Here is a 27,435-nt window from a genome sequence, read left to right on the forward strand (position 1 = left end):
GGGGACGCCAGAGTCCACAAGCAGGCTACAGGCCGGATGAGGCGGCTTCAATGGTTGGAAGAGGGAGGGGATGGCGATGGCTGTGGTGGTGGTTGAGGCAAGCCAGATGTGATGTGGCCAGTGGTCATCGACATAGTACTGACAGGAGCATTTGCATGCCATGACTCTATTGAAGTTGAAGAGACACTTTTTGTTACAGTCACAATGTCTAGTCTATGTGTTTGTCTGTGATACTTGAGAAAAAGGAGATGTAAATTAATTAATGAGAAAGGTAGATAGGTAAGTATTATGTGTTTGGATCTAGGAGATGGTCAGAACCATGGGCCCAGCCACGGTGATCTCATCGGTCAAGACACCATCTAGGGGTCCAGCACTGGCCAACGAGACATATGTAACGCCCGCGACCTCCTTTGGCACCTCACAGCCCTCGGCAGCGGTGAACTTGGTAAACTTGGTGCCTCCGGGAATGATTCCTCCAGAGGTGAAAGCGCAGTGAGTGGCACCAGCTGCCGCGTCCGAAGCCAGCTTGATGGGGGCTCCGACAACAACAGCTTCAGCGGTCTGACCCTCGGCCATGGCAAGCTTGGGGAAAGCCTCAAGAATAAGGTTGGAGCCTTCGGGGCACTCGACGATGAAGGGGGCAGCTAGGGAGAAGACGGCCTTGGGACCTAGAGGTGTATCCAGGGGCTGGGGGACGGCCTTGGCCTGGGAAAAGACTCGAATGGCTGTCTGATGTCTGGCCTCGACGGTGAGAATAGCACCGGCAACACCAAGAACACCGGGATCCGAAAGAAGCGGTGCAGCTCCGAGGTAGGCCGACACGCCGACACTCTCGAGGATGGCAGCAGTAGCCACCATGAGAGCCGGGTCCTTGGTGGCTCCGGCAAAGTCGTACTTGCAAGCCTGAACGGGTTGGAAGCCGGCCTGAGCAATGGCGCCCTGGAGGAGCACGACGTGAGATTCTTCAGTCTTGCCGATGGCTTTGAGGTCGCCGAGGGACTCTGCGGAGAGACCCAGGGGAGCAAAGTCGGCGTCTGAGAGGGTGGTGAAGCCTTCGCGGTAAAAGGTCTCTTCGAGATGCTCAAGTGTCAAGGCGCTAAATGATGTTAGCTGGTTATTAATGGGTATGAATATGTAGTGTTACTCACAATTGCAGAATGTCAAAGTCGTTAAGACCGAGCTTGGCCGCAGCTTCATTCTGCCTCTTGGACATGTCATGGTAGTGAAGCTGCCTCTCACTGAGTCTGATACCAGCAGGACTTGCCAGGGCAGAGCCAGCAAAGAGAGCAAAGATGGTAGCTTTGAGAGAAGGCATGATTCTTAAAATCTTCCAAGGTCCTTTTTTTTCTTGTATGTGTAAAGAGAGTGCGTAGGGCCAGCCAGCAGGAAAAAGGCAAATGGGTATCAGTATTAAGGTATCAAAAGAAACGAATAAGTTTTAAGCAGGCCAGCGCTTATAGAGAGAGACTCTGGTGAGTATGTGTTGTGTAAAGGACTGTTTGAATCTCCAGACGAAAAAAAAGGAAACTTGAAAGAGGACATCAGCGTCCTTTTCAACACCGAGACAAGACACAAGGGACCATAACGTTTAGCTTGAACGGCTATAGCAAGCTCCGTGGTAGACAAGGGGGGACGGCACCACTAGGATGCTTCACCACCAACGCCAGGTGAGATTCAGGGATCGGGAAGACTGAACAGCCGGGCCCTGGATCTTCGGGTTGTTGACCATCTAGATTGTGAAACCGGGACAAGGGGGAAAACTCTGGATGAAAAGCCCTCTTTTGGTTGAGATCTCGAAACGGCACCCGAAAGGCTGCCCCGTCGCATTCAAAATCCTAGTTTCGGTCCGGCCTGTGCCGAAACGCATCTGACACAGTCGGGGTAGGACATTGGGCTACATCCGCTCTGGCTTTGCGGCGCCTAGTAAAGTTAGCTTCAATTGTATCATTGTGACGGCTAAATGCACTTCTTCAATGCCCTTGCGAAAACATGATTCGAATGGTTGGTTTGGGGTTTGCGACTCGCGAGTTCATCTTGATCTCAAGTGGCGATAACCGAGTACATGGTGTTGAGACCCCCTCTCTCCCACGACAACTCTCTCCCCATACCACCACCACCAACACCAGAATAAAGCCTTCACCTGTCTCTGAAGCAACCGACCGTGGCCTTGAATGGCGTCGGTAACCAAGCTTAACAAGCTTAAACCTGGCGGCAGCCGAAACCGCCCAAGGCCAGCTACTGACTAGCCTAGTCTTTGTTAGCACCCAGTCTCCTACTGCAACCTACCCTTTCCCACCATGCCCTCAACTGAAACATACCAGCAAAGAATCGTCGTTAAGCGACGTCTCTATCATATCCGCTTATCGTTAGTATTATCTCCTCAACTGCAAGGTTACACCTCCAACCTGACATTACACACCAAGATCAACAGTCACGTCAACGACCCCACAAAGACCTTGAGTATACAGCATCAAAACACACAACTCGTTTATCTCACTGAGTAAATCTGGAAATTACCTCCACTATCAACCGCTTTGCTTCTCCTGGCCCAGCTAACACTACATACAGCCTTGCTTGCAAGTCCAACTTCTTCCTTCGCTGTCTCCTACCGCTGGTAACCTATGCTTCATCCCTCTCAACGGCATATAGCTGCAATCCTTGCTTCGCAGCATTTAGGATTCAACATGTTCTGCTTGGCAGCTGCTCCACAGTCTTCCCATGCAATTCGCCAACTAACTCGTAACTTTTACTTCTTCCTTACAGAGCGTAGGGGTTCAGAGACCGGATCGTCAAGCAACTAGCACTTCAGTTAGCAACATCATCTCACAACAATCAAAAGGAAACTTACGGTGGGCTCTTGGTGAGATCCGTCTTCAGAATCACAGGCACTCTGGTCATCTCCGTCACATCCTGGATATAGTCGCCACCCTCCTCGCGGAGCGAGAACAGGCTGAGATACTTCTCCTTGTTGCTGAGGCGAGTCTCAACAGCATCCGTGACGGGCACCTTGGAATCAGATCGGGTGCGGTGAAGGTTACCGGCAGTCGACGACGATCGAGTCGGGGATCCAGGCACGCTCTGTGTCGGGCGCTCAGCCAGTGAAGCTCCAGCCATGGCCTCAGTCACATCAGACGTGTTGTCATCGTCATCATCAAAGAGGGCATCGACATCGTCAGTCGAGATGGTGCCGGTATCCGTCTGCTTGCGGGTAGCCTCCTCGCGCTCCTTTCGGGCGCGCTCGGCCTCCTCAGCCTGACGCTGCGCGGCCAGAGCGTTGGACGCTCGGAGCGACGCAGCAGCCTTTGGCCGCTCATCCTCGGGCACAAACGCCGAGCTGGGGACACCCTTCTCCCAGTACAGCTCGAGCACCCTCTTCTCCTTTCGGAACTCGGCCTTCTTCAGAGGAAGCTGATCGCAGTGGACTCGCTTCTCGAAGCCCCATTCGGGGATGAGAACGTCAAAGGCCGACTCGTAGACACATAGGACGATACCTTCGGCAATGAGATCGCCGTTGACCTCCTGGCGCTTCTTGTCCATCGTACGGCAGGACTCGATGTGGACGCTCTGCTCCTGCGCGTTCTGAGCAGAGTCCTTCTTGGTGTTGCTAGACTCGGCGGTCTTGACAAGGTTCTCAAGATCGTCAGTAAACTCAATCTTGCCCTCAGAGAGGACCGCCTCGAGCTGACGGTGCACAATGATGTCGGCATAGCGACGAGTGGGGTTTGTGAAATGAGTGTACAGGGGTAGGTTAAGGGAGTAGTGAGGCCACAGGTGCTTGCCAGTCTTGCCGGCAATAAAGTACTTGGCACGCTGCATCGACTTGACAAGCAGCGTCTCCATACCCTTTCGCAGATCGGGATCGTCAACCTTGAAGAGGCTGTTCTGGAGCGCTCCGCTGCCGGACGAGTCGATGTCGTAGCCAAGCGCTGTCATGCGCTCAACAAAGGTCTGGAGTCGTCGTGGGTTGGGGGCCGACTGGCGTCGAAGGAGAGCCTTTTCAGGGAGTCCTTCGGCAAGACGCTGCGCCACGTAAGCATTGGCCTTGTGAACAAGCTCTTCCACGAGCTCGAGAGCCGGAGTCGAGTCAAACAAGTTGTCCTGGACAGGGTTGTTCTCGTCGTCAAGCTGCTGGAGCAGGCGGAGAGGAGCAATAGGTTCGCCACCAGCGCCGAGACGAGCCTCCCGGAACTTCTGGGCCACAGCGTTGAGGATCTGGATCGTGTTGACGGGCACGGTCGTGTTCTTGTACTCGGAGGGGTTGGTCAGGGCATCATCAATCTCCTGAAGAGAGAGCTTGCCGGCACTCTTGATGATGGATCGGCCGACCCAGCTGTCGCCTTCACCGACAGCTCCCGTGTGGGGGTTGACGCTGAACACAACACTGACAGTCAGGCGGTCCTGCTCAGGGGTCAAGGAGCAAACCTCGGTCGACAGCTTAGGAGGCAACAAGGCGCAGAATCGGTTCTTGAGCTGGACAGAGGTGCCTCGCTTCTTGGCCTCACGATCGACAAGCGAGTTAGGCTTGACGAAGTGGGCAATGTCGGCGACGTGAATACCGATGTCGATCTTGCCATCAGGGCGAGACTTGACGTGGACAGCATTGCCCAGCTCAGCGCCTCCGTTGTAGTCAACGGTGAAGGTCGTCTCCTCGCGGTAGTCACGGCGCTCGGCAAGGGAAGTCTCCTCTTCCTTCTCCAGGGACCAGTCCTGAAGACCGACGCTGCGGAGAACAGCATCAGAGAACTCGTCCGAAGAAAAGTTGTTGTCGCGCAGAAGAGCGTCAGTCTCAACCTTGAGGTCACCCATACGTCCAAGCTGCTCGACAAGGGTACCGAAGGGGTGCAGCGAAGTGATGGGCCAGCGCTTTATGCAGGCCACAAAAATTCGATCCGCATAATCCTGGTGCTTCTCAACAAAGTCGCGAGGCGCCTGCTCGGTGGGGATAGCGATGAGAGGGACGCGCTTGTCCGTAGGCTTGAACCACACAATCTTGGGCTTCTCCTGCTGACGGGGCTCAGGGTGGCGAGCGTTGCCACCCTCACGGGCAGCCCTCTCGGCCTCCTGCTTCTCCTTGGTAGCCTGGCTGCTGGGTCGGAGAAGACCCAGGGTTCCAGAGAACATCTGACCAGCAACACGTTCAATGACAGCCACAACGTGACCAGCATACAGAGGCTTCTGTTCATCGTTGATTTCCTCCTCCTCAACAAGCAGAAGGCTCTGACCTTCGACCTCGACATCATCGTTCTTCTTCTGAGTCGGGCGCTGGCGCAGACTACCGCGACGACGAATGCCGCCCTCAGGGGGGTTACCCTCGTTGTTGTTACCAGAGTTCTGGTTGCCCTGGTTGGTGGATCCAGATCGGGTATCAGTGATATCCTTGCGCTTCTTCTTCTCTTCCTTCTCGCGCTTCTGGCCCCAGACTTCATCGACATCCAGAAGCTCGATTGCGACGAGATCACCCTCAAGAGCACGGTTTCGGTCCTTGCTACCGCAGATGAAGATGTCGGCATCGAGAAGACCATCCTGAGTAGTGACGTAGGCGTCGCTACGGTTCTTCTTGTTGACACGAAGGATGCCAGACACGAGCTGGCCATCGCCGAGAAGGGCGGGAAGGGAGGCCTGGGGAAGGTAAGGAGTGAAAAGGGTCTTGCGCTGCTGCTGTTGCTGCTGGCCTCCGAGTTGGCCGGCATGCTGAGAGCCCTGAAGACCCATGAACTGCTGACCGTTCAGCTGAGCGGCCTGCAGAGCTTGCAGCTGGTTCAGCTGCATGGGGTTAAGCTGCTGCCCATACATCTGGGGCATCATCATCTGGTTAGGGAGCTGCATAACCTGGGGCTGGCCGGGGTTGTACTGGAAGGCCCCAATGCCAGAGACAGATTGGTTCATAGAACCACGAGGTCGGTGACCAGGCTGGAAACCCTGGTTCTGCCCAGCATTGCCGGACTGATCCTGGTTCTGGCCCTGGTTACGCCAGTTACCTTCAAAGTTGCGGGAGCCGGTGCGGGTGTGACCACTTCCGCGGCGCTGGAAATCGTTGCTGTCGACGTTCAGGCCACGACCACCTCCACCGCGGCCATTGACGGCCATGCTCTGGCTGCGGCCATGTCCACCGCGGCCGCCACGGTTGGAACCTTGGGCAACAGGGACCTCAAGAGTGGGCGGGGCGGCAGCACCCTTGTTTTCTTCGTCGGGAGCAGGGGACGCGGGGAACGAGAAGCCGGAGGTGGTTCGCTTCTGCTGGGCAATTTCAGCGGCCTTCTTAGCATCGGCGAGAGCCAGAGAGTGTCTCCTCTGGTGACCGCCTCCAGAACCGCCTCCGCGGCCACCTCGGCCGCCAGCGTTCTCCCGTCCATGGCCCTGGGGGGCCTCGAAGTTTCCAAAGTTGGACCCAGCAGCGCCGGAGGACGGCGCGGGAGGAGGGCCCATTCCCATATTGGGCATTGCCGACTGATTACGGCGATGTGAGAGTGGCTGGGTAGGAGGAGCCATGTTCTGCTGCTGAGGCACTTGGTTGGGGAATTGGAAAGCAGCTTGCGACATGTTGGGCATGGGCTGCAAAGGATTGAACGCACCGCCGGGGCCGAGGGGCTGTCCCGGGGGCATCATCCCCATGTTGACATATTGCTGATGAGTAGCCTGGATCTGCTGTTGCTGCTGCTGCAACAACTCAATCTGTTGCTGGATGGCGAGCTGTTCCACTGCAGGACCATGTTAGTACATCCATGACACATGGGGCTTGATGGGAACCAGCATCAACTGGTGTTGAAATGATAAGGCGGTGGACGCAGGAACTAAACGGCTTGCGCGGCCATGGGGATATGAAGCTTGGATGACGCCACACGGTGACAACATCAGAATGATGGAGATGTGGACACGATAACGTATCATGAACTTACTTCCTGGGTTGGCGAACATGCTCACCAGAGGCGTCAGCTCAGAAGGACTCCGGCGATGCGCAATGTGCAGTCTGCGACCAGCAGGCCCAGGGACGCCGCCAACCTGGGGCTGCTGGGGAGGTTGCTGCTGCTGCTGAGGCTGCTGCGGGGGTTGTTGTTGCTGCTGCTGCTCCATGATGGGCAGTCAAAGCACGAAAGCGTAGATGGATGTAGCACGTCGAGGGTCAGGGGTGCGAGGCGGGATCAAGATACAACTTGGGTTTGAATCCGATATCGAGGAGCGTTGAGGCGGCCGGAGATGGGCGGCGGAACGAGGATCGTGACCTGATAGACGACGGGCGACTGGTGAGGCGAATTGCGATGGCGGATGGCGATGGCACGGCGGGACACAGTTTTGCCCAAAAGGAGGGTAGACGAGCTTGCGCAGAGCCAAGGAGCGTGATTTGGAAAGGCGGCGATGAAGAGGCAGATGGTGAGACGACGAGAAGAGAAAGCCGGGATGGATGGAATGAATTCCAACTCCTGGCAAGAGGAAGAGAGACGTGGGTGAGTATGGAGGAGGAGGAGGAGGGATGTGGGAGAGGAGGAGTTGGATGGATGGAGATGGTCTAGCTTGCTGGTGGAGAGTGGTGGGATACGGCTAAGTTTGTACCTTGTGCGGGCCACCTGCCACGGAAGGCACCTCGCGCACGTCTATTGGACAACAGGATTTTTGCTCTGAGAGGACTGAGCAGCTACAGTGGACAGGCTGCTGTTGCTGCTTCTGCAGTTGACCTCGTACCGGTCGAGGTGAGGTGGGCTCCAGCTCCAGGCTTAGCGGTCTCTCACTCAGTGCGATTTGTTAGGTAGGGGTTCATGGGGCAAATGAAGCCTCCATCCTAGGACCATCACCAACTTGGTGTCCGGGCAGCTGGACCGGGGAGGGACACCTAAATATGGGGTCGGCCGCAGGTCTAATGTGGCTATTAGTGGGCTTTCTTTAGAGGCACACACAGGGCCCCTAGCACGCTGCGACTTGCCCAAGCCTGCACTGACGCCGGCTTGCTCCGCTAATAGCGGAGGTGCTATCCTCTAGGGGCCCATGGGCTGGATGCAGCCATGGACGATACCCGCAGGGCCTACGCAGTAGTGCGAACAAGAGGTCGGCCAGCACGGTTGCAATGGAGACAGAGTCAACAGAGAGACATCATTCATCAATCACCGCCTGTTCGACTCTGTACAAGTCCACGTAAGCGTGCCCTCCCGTCGACTGGTCCTCCCGGGTGGCATTGGCCCATTTAGCTCAGAGACAAGGGTGACGGGCCAGAGGTGCCACCACCCCAAACTTCATGGATCCATTGATGGATGCTCCATGATTCAGGGAGTGAGCTTCTGGTGTGGCGTCGAGGGAGGTGGAAAAGGGCGTCATCAGAAGCGCACAGCGGTGGGAATCGCATCGACACAAAGCAAAGTCCGCATTGCTTTACACTACCTAGCAAGGCGTTGGGACGATTCGTTGCATTGCTATTCAAACACTGCCGATATCACAGCCTCGAAAAAGCTACCCAAAACATTGTCATCAACAGTGGCTGCACTAGGATATCCCTGAGCTATACCTAGATGGCGCCGTCTGCTGCTCCATTTCATCACAAATTAACCCCAGCTTCATATGACCCGAGCTTTCAACGCCATGACGGACTCCTCCCAGCTCAAACAAGAACACTATCTGTCTCAGCAGCATCTGTCACATTCAGGTTCAGACATGGTCGAAACTTGTTCTCCCCCTTGATATCCATCTGATCCGGTATCCATCCTCCTCCTCCTCCCAGCCCGGCCTCGTTTTCACTCCCTCGTGTCACGCTCCAGCTCCTTAGACCTTGGCCCCTGTGATTGCCTGATGATGCTTAACCGTATCCGCCTACGCTAGGGGGGCGATGAACCCCTGCTTCGCAACACAGTATGGATGCAACAATCAAACCTCCAGCTCCGGGCGTCCCCTGCGGCTCAAGGGTGATGCTCGATAGTGCAAACATCCAGGCAAGGGAACCAAGAAATCCGTGCTGCCAAACGTCATCGAGGGGCAGGCTCACAGACGCTCACTGCACTGACGAAACGGAGTGGGCTAGAGCTTCGCCAGTGATCTCATTGACATTCCTGAGCGAGGCTCACGTTCAGGCTTGTCCACGGCTAGAACAGCTGCCATTCTCCATCTCCGTTCGGGAGCCGAAATGGGACAGCTCCCACCAACGACGGACCACCCTCTAGCCCGTGTCCGAGTTGAAGCCTCGTCTCCCGGGCAATCGTTGTGAAAGACATCTCAATCCGAGGTCAGGTGCTCACAGCAAAGTCATGGTTCTTCCATTTGCCCAGAGTAACGAGCCGTCTTTCAGGGTGAACCTGGTCTCCAACTACCTCTCCAAGTACTTGTATACATGACTCAATGTTGCCCATTACCGAGCATCTTGATCATCGTCAAGCCGTGTCTCGCAGAGGCGTTACCCGAAGTTCAGACATGTTTCCCGTCTGGGCCCAACACAACCAAAAACGACTGCCGTGGCTTCGTGGTCCTCATCCGCATACCTCCCTTAGACAGCTCAGGTACCTACCTAGAGGGCGAGCAACGGCCCGACCCAGTGAACCACATCCAGGCAGGTTCTAGATTTGGGCCGTCGATGTAACCCTTCAGTCGAACTACCCCATCGCGTCGTCTCGTCTCCATGTCCTCAGGTGGACGCGACGAACAGTTTCCAGATACAGTGACTAGCTGCCTCAGACTTGCTTGGCCAGCACGAAATTCAGCTCCAAGACTGTATTTCTGACAGAAGCTCCGTGGTTCAGGTGCTGCCGTAGGATACCTGTTACCTGCCACTTGGTATTAGGCTGCCAATAAGATCACGCGTCCATTGCCCCTCATGTGGAGGAGCATCTTGCATTGTCTCGACCTTTACTGGCGTCAGAGTTGACATGTTTCACGGCGCCATCCCGAATCACACGGCCACACTTGAGTTTGTGTGGCTCACTCCGTGTGGCTGAGCAATGCAGCTCGGGACTTTATTTTAGCGGACCGAGATCAGGCTGTTCTTTTACTTCCCGTTTGGGTGGGACCAAGCTGGACGGGAGGCTGGAAGTTCAGCTCATATCAGTTGGTACGTACCCACTATGCTTTGATCTGCATCCAGCCTCTCCAAGGGCTGCATATTACAACCCAAAGAACGACATTCAATCCCAAAATTCGACGTCAGATCCGCTGTCCGATCCCTCGCGGACCGGCCTGAAAGACGGCTCGTTTCATTCATCGATATACGGGCTTTCACACGTCCTACCTTTCCTGGAAACTGCCTGTTCCAGCTACCAATGAATGCGTGACAGCGAAATCCTAGCCTCGCCGTCCTCAACTCATCATGACACGCTCCCCGACCACGAGGCGGAGCCAATTGCTCTCGAGCCCCGAGCGGAATATCGCCGCGAGCTTCCTACTTGATACGCGAAACAACGAGCTTAGCCATCGGGATGCCTTGGCGGCGGCCCAGGTAGAGCACGAGCGGGTGCGCCAGGCTGCGATCCGAGTCTACGAGCTTCATGAGCTGCAACAAGAGCACCGACGTATCGTCGAGGAGGAGCGCAAGGAGCAAGAGAGGCTTCGGGCAGAAGCTCTAGTTGTTGCTGAGGAGAAGAGACTTCGGGAACTCAAGGCAAAGACGATTCCTCGATTACCACCAGAGCCCGAACCTCCCACTCCCCCTCCGGCACCCAAACCAGATCCTTCAAAGACAACAAACGGTACTACACCAGTAAAGGAATCGAAGCGGGTCGAACCATCGACAACTCCTCCTTCAGAGATCAAGAAGCCTGCTCTTGCACCCCCTGCCATCAGCAGCCCCTTCGCACCCCAGAACAAACCGACGATTAGCAGCCCACTTGCTGCTGCAACTTCCGGACAAACAACTACACATGGACTATTCCAGAAAACAAACGGATCAGCTACGGCACAACCTGCTGCGCCTGCTCCTGCTCAGCCTTTGGTCAAACCCGCCGCACCTCCTGCGCAACCCGCAGCGAGTCCCACCGAGGATCGATATAGCCAGATTCACCAGGAACTCAAGAAGCTGCGTCGCGAACTTCAGGCACAGTCTAAAGTCCCTGGCTCTCCACTCAAGGGCAAGCTTGGAACCTTCCGTCGAGAGATCCGGGTGGCTATCGGCCAGCTGACAGGCGGAAAGGGTGCCAACGCCAAACCAGTAAGTACGACATTTTGATATCAGGGCAAACTCTAACAAAAAAACCAGGTTCAGAAGATCACAGACACGTTGAAGGAGGCCTTAAAGGGTGGTACACCGAGCCCGCCAATCGATGTTGGCCTGTTCGTGGTCGACAAAAGAGAGCCTGTTCAGGGAGCCACCCACAACGACCAAACGCTACCTTCACTCTTCATCTATCTCATGAATATCTGTGCCAAGGCCATTATCAACCAGTTCATCAATGAAGGTGGCGCCAACCCAAAGGCCGCAGACCCGATCGGGGTCTTTACAGCCCACATCTTTTCAAACCAGGAGTTTGAATGGCGAGGGCAATCCCTGATCGATATCGTAATGGCCAAGTACCGAATCGTGTGCCCAGTGCTCTTCGGCCACAGAGGCAGCGATCGAACAGAGCGCGGTCGTATCTCTATCGGTTGGAAGAAGGATGGGCCGGCCTGGATCACAGAACAGAGCCACAACGACAGGATGACTGGCCTGGGTGCTGGCTTTGCATCTCTTTCTCTGAGAGATTTCAGCAAATCATCAAAGAAGAACCCATACCCGCCTACGAATTACTGGAAGGCGCTCGCATACATCGTCAACTCGCCCCCCAACGAGGTTTCAAACACGCAATACGTTGTCCTGCGATCCATGATCCAGGGCCACGAGCAACGCTTCCTCAACTTTTACGGTAACGCAGCTTTGGCAGCTCTGCGCCTTGCGCTTGTCGAATTCCCCAAGAAGGCGCCCCAAAACGCCACGGCTGCCGGTTCTCTGGCCGCTCTGGCTGATGTGCTCAAGAGCGAGTCGGGACTGGTGCTGGCTTAGAAGAACAAGGACACCCGGCAAGGAGGATCAAGGGGGACGACAAGAAGAAACAAATGGAAAAAGAACACATTCAAGCCGGTGCTGTAACAGGCGTTCAGGACAGAGATATCATTCTTGTTGATGAGGAAAGGCATCACATCACCATAGGCATAGGCTTGGTAGGCATAGCAGGTGTTTGGCGGACTTGTTGGATTATGTCACGCCGTTTGAGCAGACAAACGGCCACGTCTGCTCCTCTTTATCTATCCTTCTAGTATACAACCAAGACAAAGAAAAAAGAAGAAGATTTCCGGTCATTGCGTGTACGCAGTCGTAGCAATTCCCACCCAGAACTCCGATTTCCCAACGTAAAAGTGTCATGAACGCTTCTGACAAAGGTGTGCTGCATCAGAACAGTCCCTTTACCCCTTCTCTAAACTCGAGACTCGTGAGTATTATAGAATCAAGAGGAGGACCAACAGCAGAATGAGCACAAAGATGAGGACGGCTATGCAGCAGCTACTATACCGATCCTCATTTGCGCGTATCACATGCTGCAGCTTCTGCATGCCCGTCTGCAGTCGACCGCCCACGCGATCAGCCGCTTCATCAACAACCTCGAGCATCTCGCGCTGCTCTTCCAGCTCCCTGCCCATGTCGTCGGCCTGCCTTCGGAGGTTGCCCACGGTCTGGAACACGCCGTCCAGGTGCTGGTCCTGCTCGCGCATTATCTCCATCTGCTGCTGCTGCTCAAACTCGGCGTACGCATCGTCACCATCGCCGTCGATGGCGAACGCGTTGGGATCGGGCAGGTCGCCTCCACGAACGGCGTCGACCTTCTTAGCCAGCTCGTCGCGCATGTCGTCGATCTCGCCGCCGACCTCCTGCACCAGGCGCTTGCGGCGTGTCACCTCATGCGCAGAGAGACCGAACTGCGCGGGGTTGGACTCGACGGCCTGCACCGAGGCGACGAGGTCAGCTAGGTCGTCGGCGAGGGATGAGAGAGCGGCTTCGAGGTCGGAGCGAGCGGAAGCAAGTTCAGGGGAGTCAGCATTTGTGGAGAGGGAACGGATGCGGAGATATGAGGCGAACAGCGGCCTAGCCGAGGCCATCTGAGTGAGAACATCTCTGCGTGGCAGTTAGCGCGATGAACAGCTAAACATTGGGATGATAACGAAGGAGAGATGGAAACGCACTGTTGGACCTGGAGGAAGGGGTCCTCTTCGTTTGTGGAGGACATCATCCTAACGGTATGAGGCGTGAAGACGCATAAGCGTCAATGTGCGATGATGTCTGGGCGACTCTAGCAGGTGGATTAATTGAGGCCAGAAGATTCAATCTTGGAGCCTGTTCGAATGCGACAATGGGAGGTTGGAGGGGATGACGTTGCAGGGACCCTGGGCCTGGGGGAGCGCTCGGTGAGAGCTGCGAGGTACGTACCTTTTTCTGGGCTCCCTCTCAGTCACACCGAGCTCTCACCTACAAATTCGACCCGCACACCAAGTGAATTTGGATTGTGCATGATAGATCGAAATTTGCCCAAATTCCGAGGCTAATATCTGAGTTGGCCAGAACTTGGACTGCTCGTAGTCTAATACCGAGTAGCTTTGTTCTATCTGCCGTTCAACGACTCGCCCAGTTGTTGAGAGTGCACGACACCTCCAACTGATCTTTTACAGACAGCCTGCATATCCAACAGACAAGGGCTCTGAACAAGGGACGAGAGAACAACACCAGAGAGGACCAGGGCCAGATCTTAGCGAGTATTCACCCAACATACAGTAAGCACCCAGCTAAACAAACCACCGAGAATCCATCATTGACACCACTCCAGGGTAGTCAACAACTCGACCATATCTCATCATGATACCTGAAAAGCCCCTGCCATTCAATGGCGACTTTGCTTCTCCCGAGGAGTACATCGATGAACTCCTCAAGTTCTCAAGGACCTCGGAAACTTTCCAAATTCTCTGTGGTGGCGTCCACATACTCGACTTCTTCACCATCGAGCCCGGCCTCTTCCACTACGCAATACCCAAGGAATGGCACCCCTTCATCCTATCATGCAGTCTCATGGACCTTCTGGATCTCCTCATGCGGGATGATCTAGATAATCTCAAATTCGAAGGAGAAGCTCCCCCGGAGAGCTTTATCGACTACATTCGAACAGTCCGCAACCTCTCTCTTGGTCGCTCATTCACGCCCCCGAAGGAGAAACTGCCTGCTCTGCCACGCCCAGTCGCCGTGGGCATGAACCGCAAGAAGGTTCATGAAGTCACCAACTTTGCCGATTATCTCGATAGGTTGTCAGGGGGCATTTCTGAGGAATTTGGTGATGAAATCACCCACTTTGTTGACTTTGGCAGTGGTCAGAATTATCTTGGTCGAGCAATGGCAAGCGAACCATATAACCGATTTGTGGTTGCCGTTGAAGGACGTGAGAATAACGTTACAGCAGCAAGAGGCCTCGATATGACTTCTGGTTTGGCCGTCAAGCCCAAGGTCATGAGAAACAAGAAGCTGTGGAATCAGATCATCGAAGCACGCGGTCCAGATGCACAAGATGATCCAGAGGCTTTGGCCAAGGCTATCCGCGAAGTGGCAGGAGATGAAGCATTCGAGTTCAGGCCCACCAGAGAACTCGAAGCAGAATACACGGCGGAAGAAGGCAAGGGGTTTGTCCAGTATATCTCGGGTCGTCTCGACAGCGGTGATCTTGCCGACGTCATTGCCCAAATCGACAACGGGAGCAAAACAGAGGGCGAAAAGAAGGACTTGCGGTTGATGGCAATGTCAATCCACTCCTGCGGAAACCTGTCGCACTTTGGAATTCGCTCCCTGGTCCTCAACCCTAGCATCCGGGCGGTGGCAATTGTTGGATGCTGCTACAACTTGATGACCGAGAAGCTAGGACCGCCGACCTACAAGCATGCTTTCTTGAGGCCGACTCTCCAGGCTGTCAACGGCCGGCTCGTCCGAGAATCCGACAAGCATGATCCGCAAGGGTTCCCCATGAGCCAAAAGTTCTCGACATATGAAGGTGACGGCGTGCGACTGAACATCACAGCACGCATGATGGCTTGCCAAGCACCCCAGAACTGGACCGAAAAGGAGAGCGCGGGATTCTTCTCTCGGCACTTTTTCAGAGCAGTGTTGCAAAAGATATTCCTTGACCGGGGCGTGGTGACCAAGGTCCGGCATTCAGACGCCCAAGGAGGACCTGAAGCAGATGCTACTGTCGCCACCAAGAGCGACAGCGAGAGTCCTTTTGACATCAGCACCAATCCTGTCATCATTGGATCCCTACGGAAGAATTGCTACGGTTCTTTCAAGGACTATGTGCGCGGGGCTGTGCAGAAACTCACGACCAACAGCGACTTCAAACAGTATGCAGGCGTGATGCGGGAGAAGATGGGCGACATCACAGACGAAGAGATCGAGCGCTATGAGGCCACGTACCTGCCACGAAAGAAGGAGTTGTGCGCTGTCTGGAGTCTGATGGCGTTCAGCGCCATGGCTGTCGAGTCTCTCATCGTGTCGGACCGGTGGACGTTCCTCCGAGAACACGACGATCTCGTCCGTCATGCGTGGGTCGAGACAGTGTTTGACTACGAACAGAGCCCAAGAAACCTGGTCGTCGTTGGGGTCAAGCGATAAAGTTTCGACCATCTCAAAATAGGAATGGATCAAGCTGTCCTGCAGAGACGTGTCTTGCGGAGAGCATGTCACCGAGTTGTTCGGATCCGCCCACATCCATCCTTTCCAACGGTAGCCGTGCGGAGCTCGCGGTGGCCTCCGGGATGTAGGCGACCGACCAAGGCGCGCAGAAGTGAAACAAGCTCTCTGTGCCTTGGCACTGGGAGAGTGGGAGGATAATCACGGCCGGCAGCTAGTCGAGTTGACAATCCGGTCGGCTGGGGCGGTTACTGGGCGCGCTAGGCAAGATAGGCCACTGCAATGTCATGCATGAACCCCCCTCTTCTCCGTCGGGGCCTTCATGTCATAATTGAAGTATCCATGACAGGACGGGAAGGCTTTGGCCGATCAGCGGTCCTGTCAGAACAGCCGAGACCGAGAGGCTGGGTGTCCGAGAAGCCTTTGTTATCCGGGCGAGTTTGGAGCCTTCATTCGTGGAGATATCGTCAAATCTCGACAACTAGACTATGCTATTACGATAACTGCGATGTAAGCTGGTCAAGAATCCTTTATCAAACAGCCCACCTGCGCTTAGCTCCCGTCCCACAACGGGCGGGACAAAGGACCCTCATTGATAGGTATTAAAGAGGATATCTGCTGATAGGTATCAAGAGAAAGCTAGTCGCTTCGTGCCATCCGCCGACAATTACCGGCCGCAGAGACAGTCGTACGCAGACCACATAGTTTCTCATTCGATAGCTGAGTGACCTGACAGGAGTATGAGACTTGTGGGGAGAGAGGTGTTGCCACTGAATCCGGCAGACTTGTGTCGCCATCAGCCAGCCAAGGTCGCCATAGCCCCTCATTCCAGAGGCACGCAAACACCTCATCTGTGCACGCAGTTGACAGCGTGACAAGGGTTTTGGTGGAAGCTGCGTCACTTCTCGACGTGCTTATGAGCTGCAGCCGGATGCGCAAGGCGACATGTTCCGCGATGCAATGCGAAGCCTCACAGGCGGCAGGTCACGCAGTGAATCACGAGTCAGTGGTGCCATTGGCAAGCCCGACGACAAGGGGCCCAGAAGCGGGGAAGAGGGCTCCAGAGAGCCAGAATCATTGGAGAAAGCTGCTCCCTTGCGCCCGTTGCAACGGCACCTGTCGTGGGGTCCATTACCCGAAGCAGATTTCATCAGTGAGATCTCTCGGAGATGCTTCACTGTCGTGTCCTTTGTCCATCGCGGTGAGCGGCCCTTTCCAGACGCGTGCAGCGGGTTAAGACCGGGGGATAGATGCGATGTGACGAAGGCCGAGCTTCTTCGGGGAATGATGAGCAACCATAATTGAGTGTTGAGGTTATACGACAGTCGATCAGAGGCGTAGTTGAGAGGTGCATGCATCAATTTCGTCCTGCTGGCTGGTGTTCATAACAAGGCAGAGCCAGGGGCAGCTGCCGCTAGCGCAAGTGTAGGGGCAGAATGCATCATAAACGGAGAAGAGGAAGCTCGGCGCCTGACGCTGCTGGAGTCGGATGCAAGGCGGAGGCGAAGCCGAGTCGAGACATGATAGCTGGAGGTGCTGATGACCCAAAAGAAAGGGTGATGATGAAAGCTGGGGTTCCTGGGAGGTTTCCGAGACGGGCAGGCCGCAGAAAACACCAGGGTCTATCTGCCTTGGAGCCGAAGCTGGGGCTGACGGTACGACGAAGCTGGGATGAAGAAAATGATGAGTCTCAATCGTGACGTCTTGAGGTGAAGGTGAAGGTAATATCAGCTCCGAGGTGAAGGGCATGTGATGGATGTGAGCATAAGCGGACTGACGAGGAAGGCACAAGGCATCATCGTGTAGTTGTTCCTGCCTGCCCAGAGACAGGACTGCTACCACCTACCTGCTTTGCTTACCAGGGCAGGTACCGCCTGTAGACCTGCTCCATACCTACGGGTACCTCACTTACACTTCCATCCTCCACACATCCGATCAACATCAACAAAACCGCCTTGGCCTGGATCCAGGCTCACGGTTCGCCCGCTTGCTTGATCATGGCTCGTTCGCCTTCAAGCTCACGTCCAAGCCCGAGCAGAAGGCCAAGCTTGGACTAGTCAAACATGCCTTGTCCTACACTCCGCTACAAGGTTGCAAGGGTCCTGATCCTATCCGATCTCAGCCCAGCGACGGCATCTCACCCCTGCCCCCACGCACCAACAACTTCTGCAACTCGACGGATCCTACATACAGTACCTGCACCTATCATGATGCTTGGCTGCCACAACCTTTTGCTCCCGGTCGATCTCAAGACCACTGTCACGCACTCAAATCGGCCACCAGCTCTGGCTTCAGATGGATGCCATGAGTGTGCATCTTGATCTGGCGATGTCGTCTTGATCGCTGTTAGGAAACCAAGACCGCAGTCCTAAGCGAAACGAGCTGCGTGTCTTGACCTTTTGGGCGCTGTGGCATTTCTGTGACTCGGAGGGCCACGGCGCTTCTGATCAAGTCTTGTTGCTTTTGTCCTCGGCTCCATAACACATAATGCCGTGAAACCACCTACATCGCAATTACAGAAGCCACCTGCACCTTTCAGGTTCCGCCTTACCCACTGGGGTGTTGGATAGAAGGGAGATGCCTTGGGCATCGGGGCATTGGGTGATGATCTGCGCCAGGAAACCCCCGAGCGGCCTCACTGAAGCGAGTGTGTCCATCTCCCGCAGACGATACAATCGATGCAAGCACAGCATGGCAGGTCGGCACATAGCCCGTGGAAGACGACCTCGAACCATCCTGTCCGGAGTAGCATCATCGGTTGTGGACAGGGGTTGTTTGAGCCACTGGCGCCTGATTGCACCAAGACATTGTCGGCTTACACTTTCTTAAGGTCTAGTGGGAATGTCCACCCCCATGCCCGTCAACGCTGCCGCCATGATGGCCCAACTCGGCCAACTACGGTAGTTCCCAGGTCGGCCTTTGGCTTCCTTTGGCTTGGCCTGTCTTGAGTGGACTCGCCTAGTCCCTGCAAAACCCTGCAATGCTCGACCTTTGAAGGGACGTGCCCTTCCCGTCCGGCTTGGAGCCATGGTGTGAGCAACTAAAGTATGCAAGCTGCTCACTTAGAGATCAGGAAGAGAGAGAGTTATTAACGTGGGTTTACCCTTATCGCCTCCGTTGCCTAACCTGCATCGATTCTTCTCAATCCCCCTCGTTTTCCTTTTTATTAACCTTTCGTCAACCTCTCAAAAAAACTCTTCACACCACTTGGGCTTGGGTGCCCCTTTCACTGACATCAAACTTTACCGGTTTTCCAGCACTCCTGTTGGCGCTTTCAGCTCTTGTTTCTCGTCCAACCTTAGCCCAAACCTTGGAGCAGACGGACCGAGGTTCTTTCCATGATCGAGTCAGCCCCTCGACTGTTATCGCCTACCTGCTGTCCGTCCAGCCTAGCTTGAGTTTGCCGCAGACATCGATTCGCATTCAAGTTGCGATCAGCCCCTCATTGAACTCAACCTCGCCTGCACCGGGACTCGACATTGGCGGTTCATCATGAACGCGCAAGTTTCTTTCCTTGTAAGTCGGTGCTGCAGTTTCTGCACACAACCCTTTCTTACTTGAGATCTGTCTTACTCCTGATCCTGCTGCATGACCTTGCATGCGACTACTCAACAACGGGCGTTTCAAGATTGACAAGTTAAAGAGTTGCTTGTACATAGGCTTTATTCTAACCTCTCGCTCTCTAGGATGGCACCTATACGCTGATTCACATCCCTCTCAATCTCTACTCGACACTGCTCCAGCCCATCCTCCGCGTCCTCCTCCCACAGTCTCAGAGCCTGGGAAACTTGCGCGATTCACCAGAGTACGAGCTACAGGGTCTCACATCTGATGGTCAACATGGCTTTCTCAACATCAGCATCACCCCCCTCGAGTGTTCGGTGGTCTGCCACTCGTCATGGGCACAGAATGTGTTTGAGCCCGTCCTGAAGACGCTTCCGCGCGATATTGCCAAATCCGTCTCAGTCTCCAAAGACTCGTACATGATCCTCTCCGTCATTAGTGCTGGACTGGATGCGGGCGGCCGTGTAATGGAGTTGACCTCTCCACTGGCACTGGCTGGTATCCCCATCTTCTTCATTACCACATACTACTCCGACTTTATTCTAGTACCGACCAAAGAGCGCGACAACGTTGCCAAATCACTCCTCGCCAAGGGCTTCGAGTTGTGCGAGAACGAGTCCAACTATGTCACACAGGGATATAAGAAGGGCGCCACCCAACCGACAGCGACCCCGCCGCACGAGGATCTTCCGTCCAACGTTTCCGAGATGCAGACACGCACCTTTGGCCTTCTCAAGAAACGGCATGTCACTCCCAACATCGAGGAGGGGTTGGTGCTGGTGCAATGTTCTGGCCGTGAGGCATCGCAGCTTGCATCCTTCAACCACCAACGACCTTCGATCAGTCGACACGCCACGGGGAACGGTCGACGACCAAGCTGGGCGGATAATGTCGATACGAAGCTGTACACTTGCATCATCTCGGCTCTTGTCTCGCAACCACGATTCATGTCGGTTACGTTGGCCCAGGACGACCCACCTTCGCTACTCCTCGACAAGAACCTCCTTGATGTCTTTGGCGACTCTCTGGTGGGGGATACAGAAGGCTGCCTGATTCCCATTTTCCTCAACCTGGAAAGCTTGTCTTTGGAAGCCACTGGTATCGTCTGCGGTGTTGCCGGTATCCTGGTGCAGGATCCGCAGATAGCGGAGAGCTCGGAACTCTCGTACCTCTCGACAGCCCAAGCAGGTGCCGTCATTCTCTCGGAGGAGCAGTCTGTCCGGGCCATGGGTATTTTGGAGCCACTGCTTACCAAGGAGTCGTAGGGCGGTGGTCTTTTAAACTTGTAACAAAAGGGGAGATGAGTTGTTGACAGATTTGTAACACCAAGGACTTTCAAACCTAAGGAGAGGCGTTTGGAGATGGCGTAAATGATTTTCATGTAAGGTAGCTGGGCGGCAGAGCATGATATGATGCTGGGGAACTGTATCCCCTATGTAATCCAAGACGTGGAGTGGATGGTGGGCGGCTTTTTTGTGTATGTGTCTGGCGTTCTTCGGGAGGAGCTGTTCTGTTCCAAATCGAGATACCATGATGATTGTGTAACGTAACAGCTGGCGTCGCCGTGACTCCTGGTTTGTGATGCCTTGACTGAGAGAGCACCTTGTTACTTTCCCTTCTTCTTCTCCTCGACCAAGCCGGCTTTCACGAAGCCATCCCTCGCAACGGCGTTGATGAGGGCAAACCTCTTAGGTCCCAGCAACACGCCGCCATACCACCTCGTCACCACGACCATGGCATCCCAGACATCCATGACCTGCATGAGATGCAACAGTCTGCCCCCCGCGGCGGCCTCGCCATCGTCGTCGCAGTCCTGGAAGCTCGCTGCCCCGGGGCCCTTGATGCGCCACGCCGTCATGTTATGCGTTGCGGCGCGGATGCGCTTGTCGGATGCCAGGAGCACCTGCACGTAGTGTCGCGCCTGGTCCGGCGACGTGACGCGCGCGACGTGTGCTATAAATGTCGACTTGGAGTCTGTGATGGGTTCTGAGAGGATCCATTCCGGGGGCGGGAAGGATGGTTCTTCTATCTCATACTCTTCTGGTGGTGGTGAGGGTGCAGCCGGTGCTTCTTCCTCAGCCTCCTCCTCAGAACGCCTCGTAAACTCCTCAACAGCATCAAATAAACACACAAGACCTTCTTGAAACACACTCTCCAAAGCTTCACGAAAGAGTTTAAGGTCCCTCGCGCCGGCACCCCTCACGCCGCCGGAGCTGTGATGGGTGCCGAGGACGGAGGGTGGTTTGGAGGGGTACTCTTGAGGGAAGCGGACGCGGAGGGAGGAGGCGTCGCCGGGGAGGTTGAGGATGAAGACGGAAGTGTCGCCCTCGGTCGGGACGAGGCTGCCGTCGCCGTAGATGGAGTTGATGGCTTCAACCTCGTCCTGGAGTTCTTCGGACATTGTTCGGCGAGTGAGGGGTTGTGTATATGTGTATTGAGGGATTGGGTGAGTCTCTTGAGTGGCGGGATTAAAAGGAGCAGAATTGGATTTATTGGAGAGGAGAAATGGCCTTAAAGGTGTATATCAACGCAGAAAAGCTGAGCTGTTGGTAAAAGCCAGGAATATCATCTTCTCAAGGTTCACCGCGAGAATTACTTACCATATGCAGCCCCACATCATGCTTCCCCAACGCCATGACCCACCCTAGATGATGCTCCCGACAGCTTCAATGCAGGAGTGACATGTACAGACAATAGACCAGTCGGCATGTATAAACAAGCAATATTCAAACAATTTGATATCGATTCAACACACTAAACTATGGGGCGTCGCAAACAGTAATCGAATACCGGCTTTCTCCTGACTTATCCCCCTCCTTATCCTTCTTCTATGCCTAAGACCGCAACTGCTCGCAATGCAACGTCTCTCGAGATCACCTCCCGAGTCTTGATTTACTCGTCCATGACAGCAGCGAACTTGTCCGTCATCTTCTGTTGGATCTCCTCGTACTATCAACCTTGTTAGCATATACTCAAAAATCATCGCCGTGTTGCTTACCCTCTTGGAGATCACGTCCTGACCCTCGGTGGGAACCTCGAACTTGAGTTGTCGCAGGTTGGCCTGCAGGTCAGAGGTAGCCTCTCGCACCTTGCTCCAGCTCTGGCCTTGGGCAATCGCCTTCTGGGCCTCATCGTGGAAGCCCACCATGAGCTTCATCATCCACTCAGTCTTCCAGATGGGGCAGAACTGGTCATAGTCTGAGTAACCGTTCTGCTGCAGGAAGTCCTCCTTGAGCAGAGCCGCAATGTCCAGAGTGATCTTGTCGGGATCAGACAGCGCACTCTTTCCAACCAGCTGCACAACCTGGTCAAGCTCCTCAGAGTCGGAGAGGAGCTGCTTGATGCGGTCTCGGAGACGGGGGAAGTCGGGGTAGTTCTTCTCGTAGTACTTGTCCAGTGTGTTGGTGTACTTGCTGTACGAGGCGGATGTGTTGATCGAAGGGAAATGCTTTCGCTGGGCAAGCTTCTTGTCGAGACCCCAGAAAACCTGCACAATACCCAGAGTAGCCGTGGTGACAGGATCCGAGAAATCACCACCAGGGGGACTGACGGCACCGACAATGCTGACACTGCCCTGGCGCTCAGGGGAACCCAGAGTCTTGACCCGACCGGCTCGCTCATAGAACGAGGCGAGCTTGGCACCCAGGTAGGCGGGGAAACCCTGATCAGCAGGCATTTCTCCCAGACGACCAGACAGTTCTCGAAGAGCCTCAGCCCATCGGGAGGAAGAGTCAGCCATCATGGCAACGTTGAGACCCTGGTCACGGAAATACTCGGCGACAGTAATTCCAGTGTAGATGGAGGCTTCTCGGGCAGCGACAGGCATGTTGGAGGTGTTGGCAATGAGCGTAGTTCGCTTCATGATGGGCTCCTTGCGACCCTCAACCTCAATGGTGAGCTCGGGGAAATCCTTCAAGACTTCGGCCATCTCGTTGCCTCGCTCACCACATCCGACGTAAACGATAACATCACTGTTGGAGAACTTGGACACAGACTGACTAATGACAGTCTTTCCACAACCGAAAGCACCAGGGATAGCGACAGTTCCACCCTGGACACTGGGGAAGAGGGCGTCGAGAACTCGCTGACCGACGATGAAGGGCTGATCGGCAGACATCTTGTCGTTGGAAGGGCGAGGCACTCGGACGGGCCAGGACTGCATCATGGGGTACTCGGTCTTCTTGCCATCGAACTCGACCTCGAGGAGCTTCTCGACGACTGTGTACTCGCCCTTGGAGGCGATCTTGGTGATGGTTCCTCGGGCGCGAGGGGGGAACAGAATCTTGTGGCTGGCGAGGAAAGAGTTCTCGAAGACGGTACCCCAGACATCACCACCCGAGATGTGGTCACCGACCTTGAGGGTCGGGGTAAACTCCCACTTCTTCTCACGGTCGAGCGCGGGAACCGAGACACCGCGGGGGATGTAGATGGACTTGGCGATGTTCGAGATGGCCTCGAGGGGACGCTGAATACCGTCGTAAATACCGTTCAACAGACCGGGGCCGAGCTCGACGGACAAGGGCTTTCTGGTTCGGAAAACGGGGTCACCGACAGTGACGCCGGCTAGGATCTCAATTAGTATCGCGATCTCGAGTTCCATCATGGGTTGTCGTACATGTCTCCTCGTAAACCTGAATGGTGGCTTGGTCGCCATTGATTCGAATAACCTCACCAGCAAGGCTATCGTGACCTACTTTGACCTGGACGAGTTGTTGGTTAGATTTGGGCCGATGATGACGATGGTGGATGATTGCGACTAACCAACTCGTACATGGCAACACCAATCATGTCCTCAGCCACCACGACGGGACTGTTGAAAGAGTCAGTAAAACATGATGACGTCCCATGAGCGCTTTGCAGGATGAATTTCGAGGGCGCAGGTGGCTCGCGAAGCCGAGAAAAGCTGAAGGAACTGACCCGGAGATGGAGTAAATCTTGCCTAAGAAGATTGTTAGCGACCAGGCCAAGGTACCTTCAAAAGTGCCCAAACATGAGCGGTCCTAGCATCTACATACCCTGTTGAGACGCATCATCTTCGTTGACGTTGCTGCTAGCAGCCTTTGCTTTCTGCAGCATTGGTCATGTCAGCCTCTCGAATCCAGCGGGGCAATGGACGCCGTGTCGTCACGGGTCTGGCAAGCAACCATCAGGGGAACCAGGTTCTTGAGGTCGGGGATCAACATACGGGAGGCATCTTGGGCGGCGAAACGGGGGCGCTGTCGGGATCAAGACGGATCTGAGGAATGGGTCTCGGAGAGGACGGCGACGCAGGCCGGATGCAGGGTAGAGTCGGGTCGGAGGAGGATGAGGTCGAGGGAGGCGGTCGAGATGGAGTTGGAGATGATGGAGATGGTGGTGGAGAGTTTGGCAGAGGCACCTGGCAAGCTACGTCGACTAGAGCCTGAGCGGCAGCGACAGCAGCAGCACGAGCTTGCACCTTCCCAGCTCCAGTTCCAGGTCCACGGTGGAGCCTGGATGATGACGATGCGGTGCGGGTGGGGCCTCCGCGTTCGCCTGTGCCTAGAGCTGGAGCTTGTGTGCGAGAGGCGGCGAGGGCGTTAGCGGCTGCCGCAGGGGCTGCATCGCTGGAACTGCTGCTGAAGCTCCCCGCGCGGCCCCTGGAGCTGTCGCTGTCGCTGTCTGTGGCCTTGTCTCTGTTGTTGCTGTTGGTGTCTTCGTCGTCGGAGTCGTCCTCGCCTCGGGCGCGGATCAGGTCCAGAAGCGAGGGCCTTGCTCGCAGCGTGGGACGAATTCCGAGCATGCAACGAGCGCCTCTTCGGCAAGTTTCTTTTTATTCTCTTTTTTGTTGCGCTGTGTGATTGCGACGATGCGAGTGAGTTGCTTAAATTATTGGTACATGTGTTGATGGAAGGAGGGATGGTTGAAGTGCAGCAGGGCGGGTGGCTTCCACAACAGGACAACCTTAGCTACGAAACCTCTAACGCTTACGCTGCCCTGCGCTGCGGGCGCTGGTCATGGTGCAGCAATCAATGCAAGTGGGTGCCTAATCCTTGTTTGATGCCTCGCCAGGCCGCCTCTTGCTGGAATATTTGTTTCACATCAGTAGTTCATCTTTCTCATCACCATGATAACTTAACAGAGGCTGTGAATTAGATATGTCAAGGGGCTGGCCAGCCATCGCAGAGTACGTCTATCTCGATGCCAATCACACATCAGGTCTTACTACTCAGGCAATATCTTGGCAACTACATTTCGAGATATGCTGTATAGCTCTCTACGTATCTAACGAGTTGTTCAGTCTATTTGGCGACGTTGATTGATCTTGAACATTCAAACTTCATCAAATACTAAACAGCGCAAAAAGAATCACTTCTACCCTCTACACCAACTCTGCTCACTCACTTCGTCTTCTTATCTTGATTCTCCCGTTCCCACTCTTCTCCCAACTCTTTTGCCTGCTGGTTGAGCTTCTCGATGGCCGCCCTCGCCCCAGGCCACGGCTTCCTCCCTCGACCGGTGTCAAACAGCCTGTAAACCGCCGGTATGTCGATACCGTCCATCAGCAGGTTATAGAACTTGCGGTCGTTCCACCAAAGCTTCCACGCCTTCCACGAGAAGCAACCCAGGTTCTCCGTCACGCCTGTGCCCGCTGCTTGGTTCAGCCACTCGTACGTGGGCGCCGATGCGAGACGCATGCCGAGATGAGGCACTGGGGCTTCCTCGAGGGTCTTGATCATGAAGTCGTAGTGGGTGTCAATATCGCGGAGTCTCTCTTCTGCTGATCCTATGGGGTAGCTGCCAGACCAGACACCGGCGAGTGCCATTGAGATTAGGTCGTAGAGAACGAACGGGGGCTTCATGATGATAGCATGGCCGAGGAAAGCTAGTGACTCTGGATACTGCTCTGAGAGGAACCCATGATATAGTCGAGCAAACTTGTTGTCGTCGCTGTAATGTCGAGCTGCTTGAATCTTCTTGTTATGATCAGGAGCGATGGCTGAGTCGGTCGGATCACCAGGTCCCCTGACCACAGAAAAGTCGTAATGATATCCCGAGCAAAAGACAATAGCATCGAGGTCATCCAAAACGGTCCCGTCAGTCAGGGTAACAGACTTGGGCCCTGTCACCTCCTGAATACCCAAGACTGACTTGACACGACCATCTCGGAGGTTACCTGCAAGGTCATCCGAGAAGATCGGAACTCGGTGTAGGATTCCGTCGATAGGTCGAGATGATGCAAAGGATGAATGCTCGGTTAGAAACGGGAACGACTTGTTCCTCGTGCTTATGAGGCCCTTGGACATGAGTGCAGCAAAGCCTCGTGGCCAGAGACCTGCAAGCGCTCTCACGCAGATTCCGACGCGGCGACTCATGGAATGGTCAAAGGCCTTGCCCTTGACTCGCCGAGGAAGCTGGAGTAGTGTTTAGTTTCTGACCAACACCTGTCACTGGAAGCTACTCACAAGGTAGAATTGGCCTCTGTGACTTAGATAGACCTTACTGGCTCCCGCCTTCACCAGAAACGATGTGGTGTCCGCTCCCGTAGCTCCAATACCGACAACAAGCACGTTCTTATCCTTGTACTTGGAAGCATCCTTGAACTGCCGGGAGTGGAGGACGTCTCCCTCAAACTTGTCAATGTCTTTGACGTTGGGGATGTTCTTGGCGTTGAGCATGCCCGTTGCAACAACCACGCGGCTAAAGGTCCTGCATTCTTCGGCACCGGACTTTGTGTTTTTGGTAAAAACTTTCCATACTCCACATTCTTGATCACGCTCGACATGATCGACTGATGTGGAGAATTTGATGTGTGGGAACAAGTTGAAGTGCTTGGCGTATGATTCGATGTACTTTTCGATATCCTTTTGTGGGGGATGGACAGCGTAGTCTAGCGATGTTTGTAAGTTACTATGCATCGTCAAGTTACACTTTAACTTACCATAAGGCATAGGAAAGTCTGTAAAAGAACACTTCAGCTTGTTAGCATGCCCAAGATAGGCAATGTCCGGTTGCAACTCACACAATGCCTGGAAGTATTCGCAGTCGTCCCCATCAGAGCAGTAGTCTGGTCCGCGTTCTGCGAAGCATGCCAGTTGCCGCCAATGTACTCGTTCCTCTCGAAGGCGGTTGCGTTGAGGCCCTGTTCGAGGAGGTTCTTGAGGGCGAGGAGTCCGAGGACTCCTGTGCCTATCACGCACACGTCGGAGCCGACTTGTTGACTTTGCGAGGAGGCCATTATCGTAATAGTGTTGTTTATCGACGATTTTGGATCTACGAATTCTTTCAGAGCAGTATAAACACATCATTATATATCC

At 54.7% G+C, this 27,435-nt stretch overlaps 9 protein-coding genes across 9 annotated transcripts; 3 read left to right on the top strand and 6 right to left on the bottom strand.

The window, feature by feature from the left end:
* Positions 1-300: 300 nt before the first annotated feature.
* NCS54_01151600 (Hypothetical protein) lies at positions 301-1,315 on the bottom strand (the record flags this gene model as incomplete). The annotated part of the gene is made up of 2 exons (XM_053156790.1): positions 301-1,096; positions 1,149-1,315. 2 exons carry the CDS (start codon positions 1,313-1,315, stop codon positions 301-303), a joined length of 963 nt encoding a protein of 320 aa, XP_053012765.1.
* Positions 1,316-2,757: 1,442 nt separating this feature from the next.
* Positions 2,758-7,071, bottom strand: NCS54_01151700 (RNB domain-containing protein; the record flags this gene model as incomplete). The annotated part of the gene is made up of 3 exons (XM_053156791.1): positions 2,758-2,797; positions 2,849-6,698; positions 6,897-7,071. 3 exons carry the CDS (start codon positions 7,069-7,071, stop codon positions 2,758-2,760), a joined length of 4,065 nt encoding a protein of 1,354 aa, XP_053012766.1.
* Positions 7,072-10,276: 3,205 nt separating this feature from the next.
* NCS54_01151800 (MRNA export factor GLE1) lies at positions 10,277-11,941 on the top strand (the record flags this gene model as incomplete). The annotated part of the gene is made up of 2 exons (XM_053156792.1): positions 10,277-11,113; positions 11,162-11,941. The coding sequence occupies 2 exons, from the start codon at positions 10,277-10,279 to the stop codon at positions 11,939-11,941; spliced, it is 1,617 nt and encodes a 538-aa protein (XP_053012767.1).
* Positions 11,942-12,375: 434 nt separating this feature from the next.
* On the bottom strand, positions 12,376-13,163 carry NCS54_01151900 (T-SNARE coiled-coil-like proteiny domain-containing protein; the record flags this gene model as incomplete). The annotated part of the gene is made up of 2 exons (XM_053156793.1): positions 12,376-13,048; positions 13,117-13,163. 2 exons carry the CDS (start codon positions 13,161-13,163, stop codon positions 12,376-12,378), a joined length of 720 nt encoding a protein of 239 aa, XP_053012768.1.
* A 620-nt stretch (positions 13,164-13,783) lies between these two features.
* On the top strand, positions 13,784-15,577 carry NCS54_01152000 (Methyltranfer-dom domain-containing protein; the record flags this gene model as incomplete). The annotated part of the gene is made up of 1 exon (XM_053156794.1): positions 13,784-15,577. The coding sequence occupies one exon, from the start codon at positions 13,784-13,786 to the stop codon at positions 15,575-15,577; it is 1,794 nt and encodes a 597-aa protein (XP_053012769.1).
* Positions 15,578-19,087: 3,510 nt separating this feature from the next.
* On the top strand, positions 19,088-20,424 carry NCS54_01152100 (Hypothetical protein; the record flags this gene model as incomplete). Its single annotated transcript, XM_053156795.1, has 2 exons — positions 19,088-19,111; positions 19,282-20,424. The coding sequence occupies 2 exons, from the start codon at positions 19,088-19,090 to the stop codon at positions 20,422-20,424; spliced, it is 1,167 nt and encodes a 388-aa protein (XP_053012770.1).
* Positions 20,425-20,765: 341 nt separating this feature from the next.
* Positions 20,766-21,560, bottom strand: NCS54_01152200 (RWD domain-containing protein; the record flags this gene model as incomplete). Its single annotated transcript, XM_053156796.1, has 1 exon — positions 20,766-21,560. One exon carries the CDS (start codon positions 21,558-21,560, stop codon positions 20,766-20,768), a length of 795 nt encoding a protein of 264 aa, XP_053012771.1.
* A 491-nt stretch (positions 21,561-22,051) lies between these two features.
* NCS54_01152300 (H(+)-transporting two-sector ATPase) lies at positions 22,052-24,920 on the bottom strand (the record flags this gene model as incomplete). The annotated part of the gene is made up of 7 exons (XM_053156797.1): positions 22,052-22,108; positions 22,158-23,722; positions 23,775-23,859; positions 23,921-23,969; positions 24,077-24,098; positions 24,175-24,226; positions 24,345-24,920. The coding sequence occupies 7 exons, from the start codon at positions 24,918-24,920 to the stop codon at positions 22,052-22,054; spliced, it is 2,406 nt and encodes an 801-aa protein (XP_053012772.1).
* Positions 24,921-25,518: 598 nt separating this feature from the next.
* Positions 25,519-27,356, bottom strand: NCS54_01152400 (Hypothetical protein; the record flags this gene model as incomplete). The annotated part of the gene is made up of 4 exons (XM_053156798.1): positions 25,519-26,532; positions 26,584-27,008; positions 27,060-27,090; positions 27,141-27,356. The coding sequence occupies 4 exons, from the start codon at positions 27,354-27,356 to the stop codon at positions 25,519-25,521; spliced, it is 1,686 nt and encodes a 561-aa protein (XP_053012773.1).
* Positions 27,357-27,435: the final 79 nt, after the last annotated feature.

This window comes from Fusarium falciforme, chromosome 9 (genome assembly GCF_026873545.1).
Source record: "Fusarium falciforme chromosome 9, complete sequence".
NCBI classification, from domain to species: domain Eukaryota; kingdom Fungi; phylum Ascomycota; class Sordariomycetes; order Hypocreales; family Nectriaceae; genus Fusarium; species Fusarium falciforme.